This window comes from Rhinopithecus bieti, unplaced genomic scaffold (genome assembly GCF_001698545.2).
Source record: "Rhinopithecus bieti isolate Rb0 unplaced genomic scaffold, ASM169854v2 scaffold_1017, whole genome shotgun sequence".
Lineage (NCBI taxonomy): Eukaryota > Metazoa > Chordata > Mammalia > Primates > Cercopithecidae > Rhinopithecus > Rhinopithecus bieti.
In genome coordinates this window covers 1,873,298-1,898,798 of record NW_016803657.1, presented here as the reverse complement: position 1 = coordinate 1,898,798, position 25,501 = coordinate 1,873,298, and the positions used below count along the sequence as shown (strand labels likewise).

At 58.8% G+C, this 25,501-nt stretch overlaps 1 protein-coding gene across 1 annotated transcript in view; it reads right to left on the bottom strand.

Moving 5' to 3' along the window:
• The window catches only part of FAM20C (FAM20C golgi associated secretory pathway kinase), a 63,279-nt gene that overhangs the window by 2,738 nt on the left and 35,040 nt on the right, over window positions 1-25,501 (bottom strand). The window contains 5 exon segments of the mRNA XM_017892253.1: window positions 275-356; window positions 598-707; window positions 1,303-1,483; window positions 8,179-8,294; window positions 10,252-10,344. Coding sequence (XP_017747742.1) covers window positions 275-356; window positions 598-707; window positions 1,303-1,483; window positions 8,179-8,294; window positions 10,252-10,344 — 582 coding nt within the window.

The following is a 25,501-nucleotide window of genomic DNA, read 5'->3' as shown; positions in this document are numbered from 1 at the left end:
TCCCAGCCTGTTTCCCGGGTAACACCAGGTCTGCTAGGACTTGGTTTGCAGCGTTCCTGTGCCTCGGAGGTCCCGCTCCTGGGGCGGCCCTCCGTCCTGGTTGGGGCCTAGGACTACCCCCTGCATCTGGCTCCAAGATGGGCCTTTGTGGCATTCCCATCCCTCCACTGGAGGGTCTGTTCCCCCACTTCCCGGGGTCTCGGCAGGGCGGCAGGTAGCTGGGCCAGGAGGCGGCTGGCCCTTCCCCGGGTGTGCAGGGCAAGGACAGGCTCACCCTCTTCCATTGTCTAAGTGGATGATGAATGTTTCGTTCCCAAACTTCTCAAATGTCTCATAGTGGTGACGGTCCATGTTTCCTGTGGAAAGAAGCAGAAACCATCACAGCTTGTGGGAAGCCAGGCTGCAGAGCTCAGAGGCCTCTGTGCCCTGCAGAGCAGCGTCTCCTCCTCCCAGCGTGAACTCTAAGCAATCTGGCCCCTCCCCAGGCCACGGGACCACAGCTGGTCCACGCCACGGACTGTGCCCTGCAGAGCCCTGGGTGCATCTGCTCCACGCAGGGCAGGTGACATGGGGACCCCATTCCCCTGCGGGACGAACCCATGAGGAAGTCAAAGATTGTCATGTCCATGACGTCCAGGATGCGGTGGCTGCTGTCGTAGGGCGGTGTCTGCTTCACCTCCTCACAGTAGTCAGGGTCCACCTCCCACCTGCAGGGAGCCAGGGTGAGACGGCCGGGCTCTGCTGTGCAGACAGGGAGCCCGGTGCGCCATGAGGAGCACAGGAGAAACACTGCGGCAGGGATCCTGGCATCTGCAGATGGACCTGCCTTGGCTGCAGTGCTGAGGCTGCATCAGCGGGAGCATGGGTGTGGGAGGGGATGGGGTCGCTCTGCCCTGCCCCGGGGTGACCCCACCTGGAGCTGCCTTCAGCTCTGGGCCCCGTGTTTTTTGAAGGTCTTTGTGGGGTAACAGGACCTGAACACCACACTCACGAGGATGACACGGGGCAGAAAGAACAGGGGCCATTTCTCCCGCAGCAGGGAGGAGAGGGGCAGCGGGGAGAGCAGAGCTCAAACGCTGAGAGGCCCCAATTTGAAGGACCTGATGGGCAGACCGGCCTGGGTCAGGGAAGTGCATAGAATTACTGGAGTAAGGAAGCCCTTTGTCACTGTCTTGTCAGGAAGCGGTCATCTCACACAGGCCAGCATCGCACAGCAGGCTCTGCACCCATCTCTGCCACCCCTGTGGCCGCCGATCGTCCCACACCCGCCCAGGCAGGCCAGTCCCCCGGCCCCACACTCACTCGGCCTTCTTGCGCTTGTGGTAGGAGCGCCGCCAAGGGTTCCGCCAGGTCTTCCTCTTGGCCAGGGACAGGTCAGGCAGGAAGGCTGCCAGCGAGCCCTCGATCTGGTCCGGCTTCCCGCACAGGGCGTGCTCCGTGGAGCAGTAGTAGGAGCACTCGCCGTAGAAGCAGATGTTGTTGGCTGGGGAGGGACAAGCTGCAGGTTACCCGGGCCACACGGGGCCACGTCCTCACCTGTGGTCTCACGGCCCTCAAGGCCGGGCCGGGCTCTGCCTGGTGCTTCTCACGGGCAAGAGTCACCCACAGCTCCCCCATCAATCCCAGCAAACACCTCCACCCCACGGTATGGAAAAGTGAACCCACAGAGCTGACTTCCTGAGGCCACACAGCTCCCCAGAGGCAGAACCCGGCCTGACCCCTCGAACATCAGGGGCTGGTCTACGGAAATCCTAGGACCGACGTTTAGTTGCTTAAAAATGCATTCGTATTGTCAAAGAAGTGAAGATGCAATGCCCAGAATGGGAGAGAATGTTTGCAAACCACACATCTGAGGATCTAGCATCGAGGGGGTATGAAGGACTCTCATCACTCAATCACAAAAGACGAAACGCCAACTAATAAACGGGCAGAGGGCTTGAACAGATGATTCTCCAAAGACGACGCTGATGGCCGACAAGCATGAGAAGAGACGGGCGCCATCGTGAGTCACCAGGGAGATGCAAATCAAAACCACAGTGAGGCACCACCTCCTGTCTGCTGGGATGGCTTCCATCAAAAGAGCAGAGTACAGCAGCTGCTGGCTGGGACGGGGAACTGCCGCCCTGTGCGCTGCTGGCAGGGGGGGACGCAAACGGTGCAGCCACGGCGGAAATGGTCTGCAGCCCCTGACTGATTCAACGCAGCGTCCCTGTGTGACTCAGGAACTCCCCGCCCACGTAAAACCCTAAGAGAATTAAACACATTTCCACACAAAAACTCGGACACGAATGCTCACAGCAGCACTGCCCACCACAGCCGAAAAAGAGAGAATCCACCCAAATGTCCATCAAGAGCGGAGTGGACAGGCCGGGTGAACGTGGTCCCTCTGCATGATGAAACGAAACGAAATGAAACGAGAAAAGGAATGAAGCCCTCACTAAACCCGAGGACTCTGTGCTCCACGAAAGAGGCCAGACAGAGGAGGCCACACGTCCTACGACCCTCTTGATACAGAACGCCCGGAATAGGCAAATCCAGTCAGACTGGGGGAGGGACTGGCCGCCGAGGGCTGCGGGGCGAAGAACGGAGACGGTCTGTTCACAGGAACGGGGTTCCTTTTTGGGGTCAGGGAGACGTTCTGGATTTAGACAGTGGTGACGGTGGCACACCATTGTGAATATACTAAAAGCCATGGAACTGTACGCTTTTAAGTGGTAAATTTTGTGGTACACGAATTATACCTTAATAAATAAAAAATAATGAGAAAAATGCAAGAGCTGTCCAGACCCGCTAGCAGTAGGGGGTTCACTGCCCTGATGCTGGAGGCCCGGCGGAGGGCGCTATTCCTGACTTTATTTGCTGACTGAATCGTTTTTCATGCTTTATTTGTTTGTGGAGAAACTCTGGAAAGTCTGGGGCTGTAGAACTGGTGAGAACGTGGTTTTGTTGGGGCCAGAGCCACGAACCTCACCACAGCACCCCCAGGCCCAGGATTTCTGCTATTTGAGCACACGGCTGACGTCTCAGCCAAAGAGGTCCCTCCTCGAGCCATGCAGCTGGGCTGAGTGATTCCAAGGGTCTCTCGGGGTGTTCCTGGAGCCTCCAGGCTGCAGGGCAGCCTCCCCGTGGGATCTGAAGACAGGTTCGGCAGGGCACTTCCCAGCGGAGTGAACGGGAGGGCGGCCGGTATGGGCTACCCTTTCTTAGCTGAATAAGTTGAGGTTCTGAGAGGAAATGGGGTGACTCCCACCACATCCCACGCATCCAGCAGGTCCCGGCTGGTCTGGCCCCAACGCCCCGATCACCTGCCTGCCCCTCCTTCCCACGCCCCCTCTCCCCAGTGCCAATGCTGGGTAATTACTGTAAGAACGATCAAAGAAAGACCAGCTGCAATCCTGTCGCATGTTGATACAGATTAATCAGCAGCCCACGGTTGGACGAGGCAGTCCCCCCGGGGCAGGAGCTCCATTTCAGGAGCAAAATCTTCACCTGAGCACTCGTTGGCTGGAGGCTTAAAATTCACTTGCCGTCCTCGGCTAAGCCGGTTTCAGATGGTATCAGGTTAAAAGAGAAAGGCATTTCTCGGGCCCCTGGCCATCCCTCTTTGCAGATCCAAGTCGGGTATTAAAGGGGCCTCCCGGGTGGAGTTAGAAGGGCCTGAGCTGTGTGACCTCGGGCGAGTGCCTCCCTGCTCTGTGCCCAGCCCCTCGCCCAGGAAGCGGGGGTCCCAGCAACGCCTGCATCCCGGGCTGGGAATCACACAAGGAAGCCGCGGGAAGGCAGCTGTCAAGGTAACGCAGGCTGCCCTGAACTTGGAGGGCTGGGCTTTCTGGGAGGAACGAGTGTGAGTCCTTTTCCATTTTAGTGATAATAAAAGACACAAACAGCAAGGAGAAAGCCAGGGTCCCAGACACACCCAGGAGAGATCCTGCCTCCTCCAGTCACCCGAAAATGGCGTCACAGTTGGCCTCCTGGAGGGCACAGCTGGGCAAGAGTGTGGCTCCTGACAAGGACCAGGATGGCCCCTTCACCCTGCGGCTGGAGCATCTCTGACCATTCCTTTCTCTGACTGTGTCAGGGGGCTGACCCTGCAGGCGGAGAGTTTTGCAAGGCGGATGTCTGCCACCTGCCACCCTGGACAGCTGTGGGCCCAGCGGACACTGTTATTTAGGGCAGTGGCTCTGGCTACGCGAAGCGGGTCCATAGCTGGAAACCTGCCACCTTCCACGTGCGTTTAAGCTGGACACAGCACTGGAGAGACTCCTGATGACCACTCTGCCAAGCCCAGGCCGCCGTGGCAGGAAAAAAGGCGAAGCGAATGATGGCAAACCCTTCTGTCCAGGCTGTGTCGGGCTGAGTGGCTTCTGGAGCTGCGGGGCACCTGGGCCTGGGCCTGGGGGCGCTCACCTTGCAGAAACGCAAAGCTGTGTGTGGACGACCTGTGCACCTCTGGGATGTGTGCGGCGTGCAGACGGTAACTTACATGAGAAGTGGGGGAGTGAGTTCTGTGAGCGTTTGGGGCTTAGGAGAGGTGGGCTCTGGCTGTGGCCCGGCCCCTACACAGCCATGCGGTGCTGGGATCCTAACTGCCCTCTCCGAACCTGAGCTCCATAATCCCTACGCGGGGCAGGGGGCTGCGTAGGGCTCACCCTCCTACTTCCCCCTCCCAGAGCCCACCTTCCCCAAGCACTGGTCCGGGCTGCCTCTTGTTCCCTCACTTTGCCCTGGCTGATGGGTTTTTCCCTTTTCTGACTGACCCCACAGGAGGGTCATTCAGGCCACGGGAGGCCGAGGGGGTGTCTGCAGTGGGCTCAGCCCTCTGACGTGCCCTGGGCTCCTGCAGAGCCTCTGAGGTCACCTGGTATCCGCGGTCAGGAGATGTACGCAAAGCAAAGTGGAGCAAACGAATCGGAACAGATTTTGTTCTCTAGAAGAGGAATCCAGGCTGGCTCCTGCGCCCCTCCCTGCTGCTTTAGAGAAAGCCAAGTGCTCATAGAGGCTTCTGGAAGAAATCGCACTGACAGGGCACAGTGGCCGGAGTGGCAGCAGTGGGGTCCCGGGGGCTGTGTTCCAAGGTGTCCGGCAATGCTGGGCCTGGCTGCTCTGGGAGATTCAAGGACTTATCTGTCCGGGCAGGGAGACGGAACTGTTGGGACCTCCGGCGGCCGAGGACATCTTGGGATCTCAGGGGAGAAACTTGTGTTGCCCTGGAAAACGCAACTAATATCCAGAAACCAGGAGTGGCCAGGGAAGCTGCCAGAACGCGTAATCAAAGTGGTGGCTCCAGGGAGACGTGAGAAGGGATTCCAGCAATGGCAGCAAAGGTGGTCGATGGCCGGCTTGCAGTGCAGAGCTCAGGGGTGCCCCGGTGACCACCGTCCCCGGCCTGCTGAGGACCTGGGGATTCCAACATCAGCCAACATGGGACGTAGAAGTGACTTAATACACCTGGTTGGACTGATAATCAACTCAGTCTTCTTTTTTTTTGAGACGGGGTCTCACTCTGTCACCCAGGCTGCAGAGCAGTGGTGTGCGATCATAGCTCACTGCAGCCTTGACCTCCTGGGCTCAAGCCATCCTCCTGCCTCAGCCTCTCGAGTTGCTGGACTCGCAGGTGCACGCCACCAGACCTGGCTGACTGTTTCATTTTTTGTAGAGATGGGGTCTCACTCTGTTGTCCAGGCTGAGCTTGAACTCCTGGGCTCAAGTGATCCTCCCAGTGCTGGGATTACAGGCATGAGCCTCTGTGCCCAGTCACTCAGTAAGACCTTAAAAATGGGGAGGAAGCGACCTGCCCCGACAGGCTCATTTTACAATGAAGTGAGGAGTTCCGGAGATGCTGCTCGGAGCAGGGCCAGGCAGGGCACGTTCTCAGCATCAATGGGTGTCTTTGCCCCCTCCCTGCACGACCCTGTGACTGTCTCTTTCAGTCGGTCCTGAACTGACAGCCTGGTCTGCAACGCAGAGAATCGAACCTAAGCTGGAGGAATTCCCGCCGTCACTGCACAAGGTGCTGGCACCTGAGGATGGAGAATGTCAGTCTTTGGAACCTTTGAAATATATCACTGTAAAAGTTGCAATAAAAATTGTAAAACGACGTGGATAAGAAGCAGTCAGGCATCCAGGCATCACCGGGGTGGAGCCCAGCCTCAGCGGGCACCAGGGTGTGCATAGCGGGTTGCAGGGCGGTCAGTCCTGTGAACGGTGGGGCAGGAGGCAGTGCCCGGACAGTGCAGTCAGGGTCCACCCAACGGCTGACAGCGGCCAGAGCTCAGTCGTGCTTAGGAAGCCCTGGACTCCCAGGGTGGGGAGGTGAGTTTCAGCCCCTTAGAAAAGATGGACAGCTCAAGCCATCCAAACAGGGACTGAATTATCTGTGAGCCAATGCGTTCCCCGTCACTGGGGGTGTGCCTGGCTCAAGCACAGCGGACTGGGGATCCCTCAAAGACCCCCACACTCAGGCTCTGCCTCTGCCCCGATTCCTGGTGTGTAGGGCCAGGCACCACTGGGCCAGGGAAGGGAGCCCTTCTTCCTGCCTCTGTGGAGCTTTCTGTCCTATTTTTCTCTTATTAATGGGCTTTGAGAGGAAGAAAACAAATGAGGATCTCTGTGAGCCCCGGCTGACGGAACGAAACTTAATTAAATCATAGATTCAGAGGCCTGATTCTGACAAATTCATGAATGCAGTTAAGAGAAAGTGCAGAGTCCGCACATCGATCCGAAACATCTGCAGGAAATGAGCTTTCAGGTCAAGGTTTTATGCGCCAGCAAATCCGAAGATGCAGCTAATCAGGGGCCCTAATTGGATTTTATCTGCATGAATTAAACAGACGGGCCAGGAGAGCGGCTGAGGCCCCAGACGGCGAGAGCCTCCAATCCGGGGGGCCCTCCCTAGTGGGGTCCTTGCTCTGCGGGGTATCCTGGGGTGACCACTGGGTGCCTTCATTCTGCAGCACCCACCACCGCTGGGACCACTCTTGACCTTCAAGATGGAAAAGCAGGGGACCGAGTTCAGGACAGGCAGGGGAGTGTCCCAGAGCTCGGCAGGTGCGCGGCGGAAATGGGAACAGGCTGTGCGGCAGGGGCCTGGCGCAAGGGAGGCGCTCGGAGGGGAGGACTGAGCCCTCGGCGGAGCCACTAATGCCAGTTTCTTTCTTTCTTTTTTTTTTTTTGAGACAGGGTCTCACTCTGTTGCCCAGGCTGGAGGGCTCTGGCACGATCCCCACTCACGACAGCCTCCACTCCTGGGCTCAAGCAATCCTCCTGCCTCAGCCTCCCGAGTAGCTGTGACCACAGACAAGCACCACCACAGCTGCTAATTTATTGATTTCCTGTAGACAGGGGTCTGGCCATGTTGCCCAGTCTGGTCTCAAACTCCTGAAATCAAGTGACCCTCCCCCTCTTGGCTTCCCCGAATGCTGAGATTACAGGCATGAGCCACCACACCCAGCCCAAATGTCAGGGTTAAAGCAACCTGGGTAGATAATTAAGTAGAAAATAGTGTGTTTATGTGTGCACTGTACTTATCACGTAGAGTCTTGAAGGTTTTATAAACCTCAGCACCAACAGAGACATCTATTCCCTCCTAACATTCAGGTCATCCTGTATCCCCACAAGGGCACCAGGGACTGGGGACCGGGGCGAGCCCCGCTCACAGTCCAGCCGCTTCACCAAGGCCGGGGAGGCCGCCCACCCTGTTGCTATACGACGGGGGTCCTGCTGGGTGTGTTTAAATCTGGGTGGGCAGGTCCCAGGCAGGTCTGCTGGCTGGGCCACCTGGAGAAGGCTCCCTTGAGAGGCTAGGACCTCCTGCAGGTGAATCGTTTCACCAGTTAAAATAAACAAACAAATGGAAGAAACAGCCTCTCTGTGCATGGTAGGACATTGGTTAAATGGTGATGATGCCACCTTGAAGCTGTCTGTGGGTTGGCACCTGGTGTGGAAGGGGGCACAGGGCACCCTACGTGGGAGGTGGGTTGGGAACGGCACTGCACGTGGTTTCTTTTAGTTAGAGGTACTCAAGCCCCGTCACTGTGGGTTCAGTGCAGGCCCCCCGTCCCAGGCTACCTGGAGAGATGAATGTGGGCCCCCCATGCCAGGCTACCTGGAGAGATGAATGTGCGCCCCCCGTGCCAGGCTACCTGGAGAGATGAATGTGCGCTCCCCGTGCCAGGCTACCTGGAGAGATGAAGAAGGTCCTCCAGAGCTTCTTGTCCCGTGTGACGTCCCGGATCTCCTTGGTCATGTTGACCATCCTGCCGGCCACGGGAGGAACCCGGCGGAAGTCCAGGATCCTGGCAAGAAGGGGGCGTGGGAGGCTCTGCACTCTGTGCGGCTGAGCGGGCCTCTGTCCTGCCTCCGAATAAACCCAGCCCTAGGCCCGGTGGCTCTGCCTGGCCCTGCTGTGATGGGGGCGGGAGAGGCCCCTGAGGGACCGGGGCTGGCGTCGCCTCGCTAATGGGCACATATCGCCAACTGCCCACATAGCTAAAGCCTGCCCTCATTCCAGGGCTAAATTTAAAACAAAATTAAATTAAAGGCACCACTTTTAATGGAACTCTCTCTGAACCACACCGCAGGCTCCCACTCGCTTAATTAAGTGGAGAACGCAGGGCGAGAGCTCTTCTTGCTGACGGAGGACGTGGTGATTATCCTGCGAGGCGAGATGACCAGGTGTGGAGGAACGTGGGCCGTCTGCCAGGGCCGACCCGGGGCCTGACCGTGCCTCTGTGTGGAGCACCTGCCCCCTCCACCTGTCAGACGGCTCGCCTGGGCACCGGGCTCTGTGTCCTGCTTTATGAACACATTGATCCGAGCAGGGCTGTTTCCTAATGAGTGACCCTCCCTGGCTTGGTGGCCACTATCTCTCTTTTCATAGAAAAGCCCTTTTATGGGTTCAGGCTGTTCTAGATACAGCTGAAATGGCTGAAAATCGGGCTTCTGGCGATTTCTGTAGTCGCCACAGAAGACTTTGATCTTTAAAAAAGCCCTTTCGGCCGGGCGCGGTGGCTCAAGCCTGTAGTCCCAGCACTCTGGGAGGCCGAGGTGGGCAGATCACAAGGTCAGGAGATCGAGACCATCCTGGTGAACCGTCTTACTAAAAAATCAAAAAAAAAAACTAGCCGAGGCGAGTGGCGGCACTGTGTCCCAGCTCTCGGGAGACTGGAGGCAGGAGAATGGCGTAAACCTGGGAGGTGGCTTGCAGTGGCTGGATCCGGCCACTGCACTCGAGCCCGGGGCAACAGGAGCAAGACTCCGTCTCAAAAAAAAAAAAAAAAAAAAAAAAAAAAAAACCCTTTAAATTCCAACGTGCGCCCACGTCACTAGGGACCTTGTGAAAATGCAGATTCTGGTCCCAGGTCTGGGTGGAGCCCAGGACTCTGTATTCCAACTGGCCCAGGCCAATGCCAGTGCTGCTGGCCCTGGGGCCGCACCCCGGGCTGGGACGTGTCAGGGCCCTGAGAGGCAGGCAGGGAGGCTCTAGGGGGCCGAGGGTGGCGCCTCCTCCCTCCACTGCACCAGGGCAAGGTCCCTCAATCCACGGGCCCCCTCTGGACCCAGGGCCAGGCCCGTGAACTGCCCCTGGAGGGTAATGAACACGGACCCCCCACTTCCCAGCAGCAGGGCCAAGCTGACCCTCACGACGGGTTCACTTTCTGCTGGGCTGGGGCAGCGGAGACAGGCGACCGCCGGGCCTCCCAGGCCCCCTCATTGCGAACATGGCTTCCTCCTCCTCGGGAAGCCTGCTTTGGTCTCCTAGAGACATCCATGCCCTGTGACTCCGTGTTAAGATTCGCGGCACTAAATACTCCCCCTTCCCTCCCTGCCTCCTTCCCTCGTTCCTTTTCCTCTATTACAGACCGCACAGCAGCTTCTGTGCCTCCCGTCTGCCCTAACGGTGGGGGTGCCGGAGGGGCCCACCTGGATTAAGGTGCCCTGAGGGCAGGCACCCTCTCCCTGCGTGAGAGAGGGACGGTTAGGAGCATGGGGATCTGGGCAAATGGCCTCTCACTGCCTCCGTTTCTCGTCTATAAGAGGGGGATACGAAAGGGTCTCCCTACCGCGTGTTGTGTGGGCTACGGGAACGCACAGGGCCTGGTCAGGGCAGCACTCGGGGTAGGGGGAGAGCAGGCACCGGAGCTGCCTGATGGTGACCAAGGTGACGATGCCGTCCTGCTGTGTCCAGCACAGGATGGCCCGGCTCACCGGTGGGTCTGAGCGCCCGGGAGCATGGAAGGAGGAAGGGCTCACCTGTCCAGGTGGAAGGCTGCAATCTCCGCGTTGTGCCTCTCGTAGTCAGAGAAATAAAAAAAGTCAGGGGGCGTCTCCTGCTCCCTCGTTTGTCTGCAAAAACAGGACAGAAACGGAAACGGTTTGTCACTGAGAAAGCCTCCAGGTGCCGGAGGAGGCGGGACGTGCCGGGTTCGGCCCTCCAGAGCTCACTGTTCTCTTTCCAAGGATGTTGCTGTCAAGAAACACAATCATCATTAAAAATTAAATGATATCGACTTATGTTAAATACATTCCTTTCAGAAGCGACAGACACCAGGGTCTCGTCCCTTCCTGATTAGGGGTTTCTGTCTCTTGCAGCCAAGAGCCAAAGTCACCTCTAGCAGCAACACCCCAGGTGCTCCCAACTCCACGCTGGTGACCTTGAAATCAGCCCGGGGGGCAGTTCTTACACCACGGAAACGGGCAAACTGCAGATCAGGCTTCTTCCGCCCGGGGAGTTGGTTATTAAGTATTTACAGCCCACCCAGGTCCACGCCACCAGCCAAACGGATTCTCCCGAGAAGCCGCTCTTGCCTGGAGCCCAGAGATTCAGGCAGAGCGTAGGCCGCGAGGGCCCACACATGGGGAGGGGCCAGGCCCTGGTGCAAGAGGAGGCCCCTCAACAAACGAGACGGACCTCCCCAGGTGTGGGCCCGGAGGCCAGGGTCAGGTCGGACCAGCTGCCCCCCACACCTGCCTCCCTGCCCGCCAGCTCCCTGGAAGGGACGTGAGGGAGGCTGGGGGCTTTCTGGCGGCTGCCCATGGGTCCTCTTTCTGAAACCTAGAAGAGGTGACCTGATCCATTTTCCAAGGCCTCCCTCCTCCCGCCCAGCAAGGCACCCCGGCCTGCAGGACCCCCCGGTTGGCCTCAGTTCCCACTGAGCTGCTTCCCGTCTCTCAAGCTGGGGTCATGGCTGTCAGCGGCTTCCCACGCTTGTCTCCTGGCCCTCCACACTCCTGTCTTTGTGCATGCTGTTCCGCCCTCCTGGGACGACCTTCCCTTCACATCTCCAGACGGCTGTTAGCATTTCCTAACGAGTGTCTTACAGACGGCCGGGCCCCAACTTCTCAGCACTCAAGAAGTCATCGGTCAGAGAAGCCTGGAGTTCGGGCAGTAGTTCCTCCTGACCGCCCCGCCAGGTCTTCCCCGTCCACACGCGCGTCATAAAGGCTCTGACAAGGCCTGCAGACAGGCTGTTGGACTCACGGTTTCCAGCCCTACACAGACGGTGTGTGCACAGCATGTTCCCACACCCTGTAATTTTGAGGTCTGTTGGCTGAAGCTTCAAATGCAAGTCATTTTCAAGGCCCGGCTCAAAGGCAAACTCCACAAAACCTTCCCAGATGCCGCAGCAAGGAGGAGCCTCTGCCCTCTGCAAGCCCCCCAGCCCAGTGAGCAGAGGCGAACGCTGCTGGAACTTCGGGTGCCCACCTGTGACATCCAACGCAAAGCCCCAGCTGGGCCACCAGCGGCCGCCGGCCACCTCGCCCGCAGTGGACGCTGGTCAGCAGCTGCCCCTCGCTGTCCCCGTTTCTCTACATGGAAAGTGAGGGGCTGGTGATGCCGACCATGGGGATTTAATGCTGCCTGGGTGCCCCAGGCCCAGGACAGGCTGCTTTGAGCCTGCCCCTAAAGCAGGGTGGGGTGAAGGAGGAGGGTGGGGTAAAGAACGCCTGGATGGCCCAGCACCAGGTCCACCCAACTCCCAGCCTGGCTTCTCCAGGACCCAGTGGACGTTGGGGTTGTCAGGGGCCCTCCCAGCAGCACGAGGCCTGGGTCTGGGTCCCTAAGTCGAGGGGCAGGCAGATGCCCTGCAGGGAACAGAGACCCCGTTAGCTGCTCTCGGGGGTGCTGGCTGCCCACGGGACCTGGCTGCTGCTCAGTGGACTCCCTTGCTGCTGTCACCCAGGCCTGCAATCCATGGGGCTGTCCCGTGACGAGGGAGACCTGGAGGTCACACGCTCACACACTTACAGATGGGTACACGGAGGCCAGAGAGTGGGTGACTTCCTTAGGGGCCAGCGTTGGTGGCTCAGCCCAGGGCTCCTGGGTCCCATCCATTTGCTTGTTCATTCATTCATTAATTCATGCAGCAGAGCTAGCATGCTTAGCACACGCAAGCACTGTCCTGGCCTTGGGGAGAGAGGGGGCCCGGGCCGGGGGCAGGAGGTCCACTCTCCATGTGAACAGCCCGGGTCGAAAGAGCCACCTGGGCTCCACGAACTCCCCATTCCTGTCCCAGTGCCAGGGGCTCAGCTCTGCACGTGGTGGGAGCCTGGGGCTGGGGGAGCCAGGACACCTGAGACCAAGCCTGGAGCCAGGCCCCTGACCACCGCCCAGCCCTGCTCGGCCCCTTGGAGAAGCAGGGCAGAGGCTCCAGAGCACAGCAGGATGCGGGCTGGGGGTGTCAGGCGGGCCTGTGGCTGTCTGTGAGGGTGAGCAGGGCGGCAGCCTGCCCAGCACCCAGGGAGCACGACACCAGTTTTTAATCAGGAAACAAGGCCAGCAGACGCAGGCTCAGGGCGCGTTTCCTCACCAAGTGCCTCAGGACACTCACGCGCCCACCCACGGATTTGGGTCCAGTCAACCCTAGGCGCACTCTTACTTGGGTCTTACTCAGATTCACAGGCTGCTCTTCAACCTACTGCCGCGACCCGAGACCCCGTGTGCGTCCCCCATCCCCTACAGCGACACAAGCGCCGTCTGTTGCAGTTTCCTCATCTGAAAAGTGGGGGCCGCAGTGGCCCCTTCTCAGATAAGCAGCTCAAAGGCCTCTCCTGCACTGGCTGGGGGGGCCCGGCACACCCACCCTGGACCCACAGTCACACCGCGGGGGAGAGGCTGGGCTCAGGGTCCCAGGCCGGGCTCAGCCCCGGTTGGCTGTGTGCACCCTGGCACCTCCCACCCCCCCATTTCCGAGTCTCCCCCACGGCCTCCAGGACCCCTTGGCTCTGCCGTCAACGCCTCCCACAGTAGGAGGCCAAGAAGGACAATGCGGGCACTGCCCTGTCCCTCCACCCTGGCCAAGGGGCACGAGGCCACAGGTGGGGCTTCTTACGAAAGAAAGGTTCGTGTCGTTCCGTAAACACCACAGGGCTCCTGTGTCTCAAGCCAACACTCCAGGGGAAGGGGGGCCGAGCCGCAGGGCCCTGTGCGGTGCTTGTCCCCGCAAGCGTTTGACTGATGTGGTCATGGTGGAAATGTTGACCGATTGTCAAGATCATGTCTGAGGGGAAGCATGCTTCCTCCACCAAGGCTGGCCCCCGCCTCCACCGGAGGGAGAGCCCATCCCAGGCGTCCTCCCAGGCCAGGCCCAGGGAGGGAACTCAGCCCCCGACCCAGGAAGAATTTACCAGAATCAAAGGCTGGTGACCTTTCCAGGTGCTGGGAACAGAGCTGGCAGGAATCCCCAGCTCGCACACCCTGCGGCCCACACCTCCCACTCAGGGCTGACGGCGTTCCTTCCGGGCTCCAGCACTCCAGCAACGCAGACTCCAGACGCCGCAGTAACCTTCCCAACCCTTGGCTTCTCCGGCCGGGTCCTTCCTTCCATATACGCAGCGGAGGTCCGCCCGACTCCTGGGAGCATCCTGGCCCTGCCACGGGCCGACATCGTCACTGCACGAACAGCAGGGCAGGGCTCAGGACCCGAGTGGGACGTCCACGTCCCTTGGGGGAGACCACGTCCGGGTCACAGGCTGTCAATGACACACCAGCCCAGGGCTCCCTTCCTCCCACACTGTTCTCAGACAGCTGTGGCCACAATGCTCCGCGTTCCCTGAACATTTCTTGCTGGGGGTTAAGGATTTGTACCACGCACGGCCTTTCTAAGAACCAGTCTGGGCTGCTAGAAATGGAACAGATCACTTTCCACGATCCCACATAACATTTGCCTTGACAGGGCCCCGAGTAGGCACGAGGCCAGATGGGGATTCCAGGAGCTACTTAAACATAAAATGCGGATGGTGGGTTGGTGCCTGAAGGACACATTTCCTTCATGACCCCGCGGGTCTGCGGTTGTCGCCGTCTCTGTGCACACCAGCAGCAAAGGAGGGTCGGCCTGTGGGGCAGGGCGGGGCAGGTGCGGCGGCAAACTGAACGCGCTGCCCGCAGGGTCGCCCTGCAGAGCCGAGGCCGAGGCTGGCCGGGATCCTGAGGTTCAAGAGAAAGAGTCTAGACCTTGAGGAATCTCCCGGGTATTTAGGTGCTGACAAATGGATTTCATTTTTCTAAACCACTAAAAGTCAGACCAAACGGTCCGCTGCAGTCAGCCCGCAGTTCCAGGGGTGGTAGCTGCTGGAATGTTGGGTATTTTTGAGGTTAAAAGGCCGTCGTCGTATTCAACTTGGAAGGATTGGCTTTGAGCAAAACTCGTTCCACAGAACACGAGTTCTACTAGATTTCAGTAACTTTTAGCTGGAAAAAGAGAAATCCAGATGGAGGCGAGATTTCTTTTCTGTAAACTTCGGGCCACACGTCTGCACAGTGACTCCCCGGAACGGCCCAGCATGAGTCCAGGAGTTCACGGCCAGCCTGGGAAACATAGTGAGACCCCATCTCTACGGAAAATAAACAATTAGCTGGGCATGGTGGACCTGTGGTCCCAGCTACACAGGAGGCTGAGATGGGAGGATCACTTGAGCCCAGGAGGTCAAGGCTGCAGTGACCACTGCAATCCAGCCGGGATGACACAGTGAGACCCTGTCTCCAAAAAATCATCATCATTATTATTATTTTTATTTTCTTTAGAAAATCCTCAGCGACTTATTAGTTGGCAGTCAGAATTCACTGTAGGCACCTGGGGCAAAGCCCTGCACCACACAGTGCCTGATAAAGCAGTTAGAAAACTGTGAGCTCCTAGAACTTCCACTGCAGAGGCAGTGTCCAGGTCTCCCGGCTGGCACAAGTCTCTTGGGGCCCAGGTCTCCCAGCTGGCCCAGGTCTCCCGGCTGGCACAGGTCTCTTGGGTGGCACAAGTCTCTTGGGGCCCAGGTCTCCCGGCTGGCACAGGTCTCCCGGGTGGCACAGGTCCTCTTGGGGGCCCAGGTTCCGGGCTGGCACAGGGTCTCCCTGGGGTGGCACAGGTTCCCAGCTGGCACAGGTCTCCTTGGGGCCCAGGTTCCCAGGCTGGCCACAGGTTTCTTTAAGTACTGTCTTGCGGGGCAGCTGTTTCACCCAGGCCAGGTCCCCTGGACACACAGCCACTCCATGTCCCTCTCGCCTGGCCCCTTGTGTGGGCGCCTGGGGCCACCTTCTTCACCCCCAGCCCGCCTATCATGATGCTTCCTCAGTGATGGACGTGACCTTCTGTGCTGTCCAACTCGGCAGCCACTGGGCCACACGTGGCTGTGGGACAACTGAAATTGTGGACAGAGCCTCCAGGATCTAAGTTTTAAATCTGATTTTATCTTAATCTAATGGGACACCTGGCTAGCGGTGCGCCAGTGGGCTCTGAAAATGGGGGCCTTCTGAAGCCTCTGGTTGTCTGCTCATTGTCCGTCCCGCACCCTGGCCCAGGATGGAGGGAGCCGAGTCACCCCCTCCCCAGCACACCGGCCTGCCCCCATGCACTGAACAGTCACTGCTCCCTGGCCCACGGCCCGCCTGCCCTCCTTCCACCCTCCTCCTTCTGCTTCCCTCAGTCAGGGCTGTTCTGGGCCGTCGCCTCCAGGGAAGAACCCTCTGGAATCGTTCAGTCCTGCAGATGCCCCTTGTCCCGTACAACCGAGGCCTTGCAGAAGGGCGTTATGTCAGGATCTGCATTCCCCAGGCCCACAGACGGCAACATCTCCAGGTCTGGGTGGTCCTCTTGCTGCTGTCCACCGTAACTCTCGCCAGTCTGATTCCAAACCAGAGTGGAGAATAAGAGCAGGCTGCCTGCCAGGGCTGTTGTGGGACGCAACACAGGCCTGGTACACTGTAGGAGCTACCGTGTGGTGATGTGGACGTCTCAGTAGCAGTGAAGTCATAATGGGGACGGTCCAACAGGAGCTCTCCAGGCTTGCCAGAGGCTCAGGGGGCCTCTGGGGAAACTGAGGCCCAGGGAGGGGCAGGCCCAGCAGTGTCCAGTGAGCCATCGGCATGGGGCCTGAGGCCCGGATGGCTGGGTGGTTTATTCTGACCACCCCACTGCAGTATGCACACACATGCACACCACATGCACACAAACCCACCTCATGCACACGCACACACCTGCACACTCACAATGCACACACGGCACTCATGATGGATGACATTAAACGTGGGTGCACCCAACATACGTACTGCAGATACATGTGCGTAACACATTTCATGCCCACGTGCATCCACAGGCTTACACACTCACAAGTGCAGTGTTTTTGGTGCGTTCACCGATATGCACATGCGTTCCACAGATATGACACTCACAGGAGTGCACACACACACAACCCACAGAACAGCGCTGTCGGAGGCCTCCTGGCGAGACGGGGATTAGGACCCGGCTCATCGATCTGTCCTGGCACAGCCTTGCAGAGGGGCTGGGAGCGGCATTTAGTGGACCTGAAAAGGTGGAGTCTGATCTCCTCACTGGCAAAGAGGGGACAAAGTTCACGCAGAAGACGAATGACTTTGCCGACTTGAGTCACCTGACAAATCCGGTCATTAGAGCAACATCCAATCTGGCGGCTCCCACCTGGACCTGCATTCCGCTCCCGGGCAGGAGGGCAGCGGGCAGTGAATTTGCTCTGGGCTCCGTCTGCTCCGAGGCCACATGCCGGGCTGAAAGTCCCAGGGAAGGGGCCAGACCAGGTGCCCCCGGGCAGGAGGAAGCAGGGGAGGGAGCAGCCCCAGGCGTAAGGGAGGAAAGCAGCTTCCAACAAACCACCCCTTCAGGAAATTCACCCCTGAAGCTCACCCACCCATAAGCCCTGGCCCCACTTGGGGCTTTCCAGGTCAGGTAATAAACCCCACCAGTTCCCTCTAGAATACGAGTCGGCTCTCCAGCACCTGCCCTCCTCTACTTCCCCTCCGCCCCCTGCTCAGGGAGATGTGCTCAGGAGCCAGGATTCAAGTTTGCAGCCCCATGCCCACTGCCTTCGGAAGTGCCCCTGCAGCCCCTGCCCATGGTCTGTCTCAAGCCTTCTGTGGGTTTTCCTGGAGCCTGAGCGAAGGTGGCTCTTCCCTAAGGAGTGCCTGGCCCTGGCTACACTGGATGGGCATTGTTCGGCTGGACCAAGGGGAGGGCCCCAGGGCAAGAGTGTTCTGGTTTTCTGGATCACATGCCTGGCCAAGTGCTGTTTCCGAACAGGCGTTTCATAAACAGAATGAATGAATGGAGGTCAGTCAAAGAATTGTCCCAAGATGTCTAGATCTATCTGCGCCTCGAGCTCTTGCCATCTCATTCCTTCATTTCTATCCAGTGTCACCTCTACCACCATCACCATCATCCACCATCACCTCCACCATCATCACCATCATCACTATCACCATCATCACCATACTCCATCATCACCACCATGACCTCCGCCATCACCAATCACCTCCACCACCATCACCATCACCATCCACCATCATCATCACCACACCATTACCACTACCATTGGTCATCACCACATCACCACCATTCATAACCCTCCACCCATTATTGCCATCCTTATTATCACCACCGTATCATCATCACCATCACTTCTACCACCCATCATTATCAAAACCACCTCCACGTCATCATCACCTCCACCATCTCCTCTATCATCATACCACCCCATGGTATCACCTCCATTATCATCACTATCACTATTTACCTCTACCATGAACATCACCCTCCATCATCATCACTATCACTATTACCCTCTACCATGGAACATCACCTCACCATCATTATCTCCTTATCATCATCTTCATCACCATCACACATCATTATTATCATCCACCATCACCCCATCGTCACCTCCACCATCATTACCATCCTTATCATCATCATACATCATCATCACTATCACCATTTACCCCCATTACCCCTGCCATGGCTATCATCACTATCACCATCACCATCACCTCCACCATCATCACCATCACCTCCACCATCATCACCACCATCACCTCCACCACCATCACCATCACCTCCACCATCATCATCACCGTCACCATTACCTCCATCACCATCATCACTATCACCATCACTTCTACCATGGTCACCACCACCATCATAACCGTCATCATTTTCATTACACCATCAACATTATCTCCATCATCACTGTCAACATCATCACAATCACCATCAGCACCGTCATCGCCAGCATCTCCACCACTGCTGCTATGAGTGCACCCTGAGCTGTTATCACCTGAGGTACGGTGACAACGGATGTGATGCTAAAACGTGAGCTTCTCTCTCTGCCAATGATTTGGCCTTTGTCCCTCTCTCCTTGCCCCTGCCTACTCCTCTGAGCAGTTCACGCACGTGGAATCCAGGTGGCTCCAAGCCCTGGTGCACTGAGAAGGGACCAGGCCCTGCCTTGAGGCCAATCTGGTTCTAGCACAGTTCCTGATCCCTACATTTCATACCTGGGGGTTCCCAATGACCCTGGCTGTTCACAGAACAAGCAGCTCTGTTCCCAGCCCCGAGGCAGCCTGCTCCGGGATCCTCACAGCTTTGACATGCAGGACAAGACAATCTGCCCCACGGGCCACCTCCGGGCTGTTCCTGGCTTCTGAATGCCCCTTTTCCTAGAACAGTCCAGGAAGTTCAGGGAAGTGGTGATTGCACGCTTTCTGTCCAGGCTCCACTCCTGGAAGAAGCTCTGAAATGCTCCTGGAGTCTTCTGCCCTGTGACCACGCATCCAGATGAGCTCGACAGCCACTGGGTCTGCAGACTCCAGGGCACCCTGCCTCACTTCCACATGAAACCCCAACCATCAACCATCCGTATCATCATCACCACCATCAAGTGCTCTGCGTGCCCTGGTGAGACATCCCCTGACTCATGAGGGGAGCAGAAAGAGTGCTTGCTGGGTGGCCCTAGGCCTCAGTTTCCCTTTCTGCAGAGTAAGAAATGGGAGCAAGACGATCCCAGGGGGTCCCCAGGTGAGGGAGAGGGGAAGGGGGGACGTTTTGGCAGCCAACAAACACCTGAGATCAGGTCTACTGGTGACAGCAGGAGGCATCTGTGGCTTCAATCCCCTGGCCTAGCCATGCAGGCTTCTCAGAGCCAGGTGGCTCACAGGGGCTGCAAAGGACACCTCAAGGGTTGCCAGAAGCCAGCAGTGCCAGGCAACCTGGGAAGACTGGGATTTTTCTCTCCGCACCTGCAAGGTTGAGAGGAGAGGGGCAGCCTCGGCGGAGACCAGCAGGCCAGCTCTCACCTTGGCCAGGAGGTGCTCAGCCTCTCACCTCGGCCAGGAGACGCTCAGGCTCCCTTCCGCACAGAGATCAGGAGCGGGTGCTGCTGATACAGCCCCCAGGAACAAGGTTTTGGAAAAGTACTGAACCCACTGCACGGAAGGGGACGAACTCGGCCGAAGCGGTCACCTGGCAGCCTCTCCTTCCTCCTGGGCGCCCTGACAGAAGGTGTACCAGGTGAGGAGGGCAGATGACAGGCATGGTCTCCTTGTCCAGGAGTCAGGGTTTGAAATGTGGAAAGATGTTATCAGATCCAGTGGGGTTGGCCGAGCAGCAGAGCGTGCCATGGCTGGGGGAGAGACAGGGCAGTCGCCCGAATGCTTCCTGGAACAGGAATGGTCAGTCCAAAGCATGCCGGGAGCCCTGGGCCCAGGCCCAGAAGTCACGGTCCTCACCAGCTTGGTCAGCGTGCCAGGAAACTGCCAGCGAGTGGGACAGGTGGGCAGCTCCATCCGCCACTGACCCCCCACGTAACTCAGGCCAGACAAAGTGTCCCTCCCAGCAGCAAGCTGAGCTGACCGGCCACTTCAGCAACTCCAATGCCACCGGCCCCACCCGAGCGGAAGGAGACAGCGCTGCTCTCAGGGAAGGGCCAGCTACCCAGGGCCTCCTCAGCAGGGCTCAGGGAGGGCGTCTGGTTTTGCTTTTTATGAGATGATTAAAAAAAAAAAAAAACCATCATTGGAAGAAGGAAATCAGTAAAAACAGACAGGCCGACTGTGTGCAGGGTGGAACAGAACGCCCCCGCCCGGCCGTCCTGAGACTCGCACCCGCTGCCCCTCACGTGGACGTAGGTCCGGTTACCGCAACCCACACTCATGTCACGGGCTCACCGGGCTAGCCGCAGGGTTGAGCTCACAGATCGGCAGTCCGTGTGCGTCTGGCATTTGAGAAGGCGCCGGATACCCTGGACCGTGCGGACAGAACACACCAGCATGTTCAGCATAAACAGTTGAAAATGGCACAGCCTGGGCTCAGTGTAAACAGTTTGAAAATGCCACAGCCTGGGCTAACGTGATGTGACATTTCTCTCATTTTCAACACACAGGGAACTTTCGAGAAGTAAGTGGCCCGTGGCCCATCCCTGGCATGACCATGGCCCATTCCCTGGCTCTCCCCACCCTGCCTGCCTAGCTGCCACGTTGCATTGCACCTGAGAGGGGTGCTGGTCTGGGGGCTCCTGGGAAGCAGGTGCCGAGGTCCCCATGAGACATCCAGCGCCGTGGGCTTCTTGGGACTCATCTTGGAGAAACAGCAGGGACGGGAGCTCGCTGGCCCACAGAGGGAGGGCCTGGGCCAGGCCGTCCGTCCCAGACCTTCCACATGACTCTGCCAGGACAGCCTCAGAGCAGGAAGGACAGGGCAGATTTTCAACACTCGCCTTTCTGTTCTTCCTAAGTCACTTACTGAACTGTGCAGGAAGGAGCCACATGCTGAGGGCAGACACTGGGCCCAGGGATGCCCCGATGGTGCTGGGGGCCGCAGACCCCATGCAGCAGCTCCTTCTCTCCAAGTACCTTCTCAGCAAAGCCCCCTGCATCAAACACGAGAGACACCCACAGCCTGTGGCCCCAGAAGACCAGGGGTCAGGAGGAGTCCCGGTCCTGCCACGCCAGCCCTGCCCTCGGCCCGCCACCCCCAATACAGGGAGTGAGGGTCAGGGCCTGGGACCCCCCACCACGGGCTGTGAGGCCAGATCAAGCTGCACCTGGCCACACCCAGCCTCAGTCCTGGGCAGCAGTGACAAGTTTTAAAGGCTGACTTCAAAACCTCCGACTGGGCTTGTCACCCTTGTAAAAGCCCAGCTGGGGAAAGAGGCCCAGGCCGCCGCTCTGAGGTCACCGTTCCAATGAGGGCACGAGGAGAACTGGGTGAAATTCTGGCAGCCGAACCCAGGAAGGCTCTCGTGCGCTCCTCCTCACTAAGGAAGGCCCCACAGAGGTCACCTCTCCACCTGCCGGGGCGGCCTCCCTGGGCCTCAAAGTGCGCCGGAAAGGCAGGCGCAGGAAGGCAGCTCCCAGGGGGACACAGCACCCGTGACAAGGCTTCCCTCAGCTCTGATAAAAACCACAGGAGGTGTACTAATTGTGGTTATTCACACTAAAGTGAGAATGAAGACTGAGCTGACCTCTCCCAGGCCTTCTGCGGCGGACAGAGTAATGGTCCCCCAAAGTTGTCCGTGTCCGAACCCCAGGACCTGTGACTGCTGCCTCGCGTGGCGGGAGGCACTGTGCAGATGTGACTGAGGCTCTGGGGAAGGAGAGACCACAGGGTCCCCGCAGGAGGGGCTGAGGAAGACCCGACTGAGGCAGACGCTGTGTGGCCGGCTCTCAGGGTGGAGGAAGGACCCCAGTTGCGAATGCAGGAGCCTCCAGGAGCTGGAAGGGCCAGGACACGGCTCCTCCCTGGGCCTCCCGGGGGAGCTCAGCCTGCACGTCCTTTCGGACCCCTGCACTCGGGCTGGGAAGAGGGCGCTTGTGTTGTCTGAAGACACTGCGTTTGCGGTGATTTGTTCCAGCAGCCAAGGAGGGGAATACAGGATTCCCGGCCACACGAAGGCAGGGCAGATGGACATGGTGATTTAGCCTCAGCTGGAAAGGTTATAAAACTCTGACCTGTTTCCTCCAAATCCGGTCAGGCCATCGTTGCTAAGGCTCACAACACTTAGGAAACGACACGAATGATCGAGAAGGCACTGCTGTTCACGAAGGAGCCAGAGAGAGGGTGACAAACACCACACGTGCATCCCTGGGCCGGGCGACGCGTCCTCACAGGAGCCCCCACGGCTCTCACGGCCGCCCCCATTGAGGCGTCTCAGGCCTGTGCTCTTTTCTTCAGGGCCCTCCAGAAATCACACGCAGGCTCCTGCCGTTCTGAACGTCCGTGTTTCCTCCTGGATCTGGGCCCCTCTGAGCACTGGCCTCCTCGGGCCCAGGAAGGCTGGGGCTGCAGGCCCAGAGCTGGCTCCCCGACCCATCCCTGGAGAGGTCCTGGCTCCAAGAGGATTTGTTGTGTCTCCAAAATTCAGGGCTCCTTAACAACTGTGGCTTCACCGAGAGGGACACCACGCCGGGTGCCCCGTCCTGCAACGTGCACGGCCGAGGGGCAGCTCAGCCGCGGCACTGGGCCTTCCCGGAGCTGGCCCCTCCAACCGCCGTCAGGACCACGTGTCACTTCCTCATAGAACGGTTCCCACTGTTGCCGCTAACAAACATTTCAATGCTCTTCAGTGTGTGGGAAAATAGAAAACGTTTGCTTTGGTTAAAAATAGAGGAAACTGGCAGCTTATTACCAAGGCCTGGGAGGGACGAGAAGCCAACAGTTACGTGACTCTCACTCTGCGCTGAGCGCTGTGCTAAGCAGTTTGAGTGAGTTGATTTGCAAAACCTTCGGGACATTCTTCTCTGCAGTCACGGAGACGGTCAGTGCAGGTGGTGACCCGGGAGCACCGTGGCCACGTGTGAGGCTTGAGGGTTGCTCTGTCCAGGAAGAGACGGCTCTGTGGAGCCACGGGATGTCCCTGGACGGGGTCTGAGAGGTGGGGGGCTGGGCTGCCTTCTCTCCACTGGACACGTGGGAGAACAGACGGGCAGGCAAGATCTGCTCGCGCAGGGCCCCCGACTCCCACCCTCTCCAGGTGGATGGGGAGTGGGGTGTGCCCCAGGGTTTCTCCAAGAAGCATGGCAGAGGAGGCAGCTCAGGGTGTCACCTTCCGTAGAGTGAACAGCCACTGTCCTTCCTTGCTCCCGCTGCTACCCAGCCAGGCCGGCCGCCGAGCAGGGAAAGGGGCATCAGGTCTGATGGGGGAGCCAGATTCCTTCCCCGGGTCAGCGTGTTCCACAAAGCAGGGACAGCCCGACGAGGCCGATGGAACGGATGCCGGGTCCGTGGCAGAGATCGACAGCAAAGCCTGAGGCAGAACCCTGGGCGGCGGCGGCTGCTGGGGCCGGAGGGTGGAGTCCTTGGGTGTCCTGTTCAGCACCGAGGACCACCCCAGGCCCCTGGGCAGAGATGGGAAACTGAGGCCCAAAGAGGGGTGGGCCAAACACCAACCTCTCATGCATTATGGAAAACCACCGCCTCCCAAACCCTGCCAGACAGGCAGAAAGAGCCCCGGTGCCTGAGAGGCCACAAGAGCCGGGAAGCCTGCACACACCGCCAGGTGCCCACTCAGCCAGACGCATGCGCACCTCACAGGTGCTCCTCTGTGCCTGAGGCCTCCTGCTCACCCTCCTGGAAACAGGCAGGCAGCCTCCTGACCACGCTTGGGCTTACCAGGAGCACCATTTCCAGCCCAGGCCACACGGTGCAGCTGCTGGATGACCTCAGCTGGGACCCTCCTCCCACGGGGCCTCACTGATGCTGGGACCCTCCTTCCACAGGGCCCCACTGATGCCGGGACCCTCCTCCCACGGGGCCCTGCTGATGCGTGTCATCCACCACCACCCTTGTGTCAGGCGCCATCTCCAGCCCCGGCCACCCCGGGCTCCCGGGACTTGCTGCTGCTGCTGCTGCTGCTGCTGCTGCTGCTGCTGCTCTGCCCTCCAGGGGTCCTCGCTGCCCCGGAACAGACCCCCCAGCGCACCCACCCCTGTCTCCCGTCTCGTGACGGTTGGGGTCGGCCACGTCCTGCTGCTCGGATGGGAGGGTCCTGCTGGGGCTGCTGCTCCTGCCTCTGCCCTGGCTGCCCTGGCCGGGACCACCCTGGCCTGTGTCCTCCAGCATCATCTCCCTGGCCGTCTTTTCTTTCATCGCTCACTGCAGCCTCAACTTCCTGGGCTCAAGCGAACCTCCCACCTCAGCCTCCCGAGCAGCTGGGGCTACAGGACCCACCGGGGTGTGGCAGCAGGTCCACACGGAAGCCAGGTGGATATGCGGCTTTTCCCTTTATTCACCAATGGGTTTTATTCAGTATATTACCGAGAGCAGTAAACATACAGGACTTTCCACGTGCCAGGCTCTGTCCTCAGAGCTTCCTACATCGCGACTCATCGGATACCAAGCTTTACAGGGCAGGTGTTTTTCCACCCATTCTACAGACAGGAGCACTGAATCGGGGAGACACCGGGGACCTGTCTGAGGTCGCCGGCCAGGGTGAGGCATGCGGACCAGACGGCCCGGCCACCCTCCATCCACCCACCGCCCCAGTGAGCCTCGTGAAGGGCTCCTGGTGTTCCGAATGCCGGGACACAGAGGCCACAAGGCTCCACTGTAATAAATAACCACAGACAGGGGCACTTGAAGCCACGGGGATCTGTTCTCCCCCCGTCCTGGGGACCAGAAATCCAAGGCTGAGGTGTGGGCAGGGCTGAGCTCCCTGTGGAGACCGCAGGGCGGATCCTTCCTGCCTCCCCCAGCTCGGGGGCTCCAGGAGCTCCTGGGCTGTGGCCACATCCCTGCAACCGCTTCCCTTGGCCTCCTCCTCTGCGTTTAATCTCCCTCCACCTCCCTCTTATAAGGACAGGGGAATGCATTTTGGGCCCAGGGAAAGTCCTCATCTTGAAGTCTTTAATTTAATCACATCTCCAAAGACCCCTTTTCCAAAGAAGGTGACGTTTGCAGGTTCCATGGCTACGGCCTGAGATGCTCAGGGCACCTTCCAGAGAGTCATGGAAGCCACAAGCCGGTCCTTCCCCACCCCCTCCCCGTCTTTCTATCCCATTTCCCTTGTATTCCCTTCTCCAGGGCCAAACTCATGGAGGCCAACAACTAAATAAGACAGACACTTTCTTACTCCTGCAAACACACAATAGCTCCCCGACTTACTAAATGAAGGCACGGAGGCAAAAATTAGCCTTTCTATCCTGGGTAATCATCTCATCACTCACACAGCAGAAAACCACCACCTGTCATGAACGAGATATATTAAGCTG